Raw genomic sequence first — 1,745 nt, 5'->3', positions numbered from 1 at the left:
GGGTCTCCGTTTTTGGAAGCTTGTGCTCTCCCTCTCAAGAGTATAAAAGCTTTGCTACAGAAGGATCCTGTTTGTGTGCCGCGTCGTTCTTGCTGGCGAGACGGTTGGCGCGGGACAGTGAGTGAAGTGCAGCCTTTGAGGGAGGCTCATCCCTGGCCAGCCACTGGAATCCCTGCCCACCCTCCAATGCTGGGTTGGAGGAGACTTAGTCCCTGCCTAACTGGCAGCTATCCTTGCCACATACTGTCATTATCAATGTCGCCCCAGCCTGTCACCCAGCACGATGTCCCTGAGGGGAAGGTCTCCGAGGCAGGGGGCAAGGATATGGGGTGAATATGGGTGGAGACATTCACAGGTACCTCAAGCTCCAGCAGGGCAATGTCTGCCCCGCCCTCAGCCGTGTAATAGTGGGAGTGCACAACGATCTGGTTCATAGAGAGTAGCTGGTCCCCATAGTACAGATACTGCTCACGAAGCTGCGCCCGGAAGAGCTCTGGGCTTTTGATGTGCCTAGAAGAGTATAATCACGCTCAGAAGGTTCCAGCCAGGATGGGGACATCCTCAGGAACACTGGGGATGGTGGGAATAATCTTGACCCCATCCCACCATGCCAGGCCCAGGGAGACTCACACAGTGTGCTGTAGTGAGCACCCACTGTGGGCGGATGAGGGAGCCTCCGCAGAAATGCATCCAGTAGTTTAATTTAAATCTCAGGCTCACCTGCCAGGGCCACTTACTCTCAGATGCCTCATGTCCTCCCATGATGCCCACTCACTGATTGGCTGGACCTGGAGAGAGACAAGAAGCATCCTCAGAGCCCTATCTTGCCCCTCCTGAATTGGAGCTATCCCTGGATTCTCCAGACTCCCCCATTCCTGTGGCCTGTGAAGGTCAGGGAGAGAGACAGGGAGGGCTCAAGACAACTCACAAGGGGCCGAGTACACCAGACTAGCCAGGAGGGACAGTGCCAGCAGCTTCAGCATCTGGAATCAGTGAGGAGCACAGCCTGAGTCCAGCTAGGAGACAGGGCTGGACTGGGGCTGGCAGAATATCAAGTCCAGAATGGAACCAGGGCCCGTGAGATGAAAGGCAGGTTCATCCCAGGAGTCTGCGGTCTTGGTGCACCAGGTTACAAAGGTCACAAGCTTGGTGACTCTGCTTCAGGGTGACATATAGACACCAGGACTTTACCTTGGCTGTCTCTGCTCCTCTCTCCTTCGCATGCTGTCCTCTGCCTTTTTATTTTTCCAGACCAGAGTGCATGAGAGGAGGGACAAAGCACCGGCCAATCCAGACACAAAGGAGATAGTGATTTAGATCAAAGGCCTCCATGTAACGTGTGTCCCCACCACCCAGGTGCCCTTCTGATGCCCACAGGTCACACAGTTGAGTGCACAACCAGAGGACCAGCCACACACACACACACACACACACACACCCTGCATGGAGTCTTGGTACTTCAGGCTATGGAAGGCAGAGCTCTGAGTTGTAACTGCTCTGGGACCAGGATAGGAGAGTCAGGTAGTGGGGTGGATGGGCAGGCAGGACAGTGGTCACCCCAGCCCTCCCTGGGAAGGGGTATCTTCCGAGGGGAGGCTGGTAGCCTCTCCTCAGATTTGCCCCCTCTTCATGTCTTGCTCCTCAGCTGGTGAAATGCCCAAGGAAAGGCTGAGCTTGCCAGATGTCCCACAAGCAGCCTCTGCATCAGGAGACCTGGGTAGGTGTGACCCCCATCTGTTTGGAAT

General features: G+C 55.5%; 1 protein-coding gene across 1 annotated transcript in view; it reads right to left on the bottom strand.

The window, feature by feature from the left end:
• Positions 1–983, bottom strand: part of LOC110338502 (tryptase beta-2-like) — a 1,454-nt gene extending 471 nt beyond the window's left edge. The window contains 3 exon segments of the mRNA XM_021221829.1: positions 245–506; positions 610–788; positions 929–983. Coding sequence (XP_021077488.1) covers positions 245–506; positions 610–788; positions 929–983 — 496 coding nt within the window.
• Between the last annotated feature and the right edge of the window lie 762 nt (positions 984–1,745).

This window comes from Mus pahari, chromosome 21 (assembly GCF_900095145.1).
Source record: "Mus pahari chromosome 21, PAHARI_EIJ_v1.1, whole genome shotgun sequence".
Taxonomy (NCBI): domain Eukaryota; kingdom Metazoa; phylum Chordata; class Mammalia; order Rodentia; family Muridae; genus Mus; species Mus pahari.
Note: the sequence above shows the minus strand (reverse complement) of the source record. Positions and strands in the feature narration are given on the sequence as shown.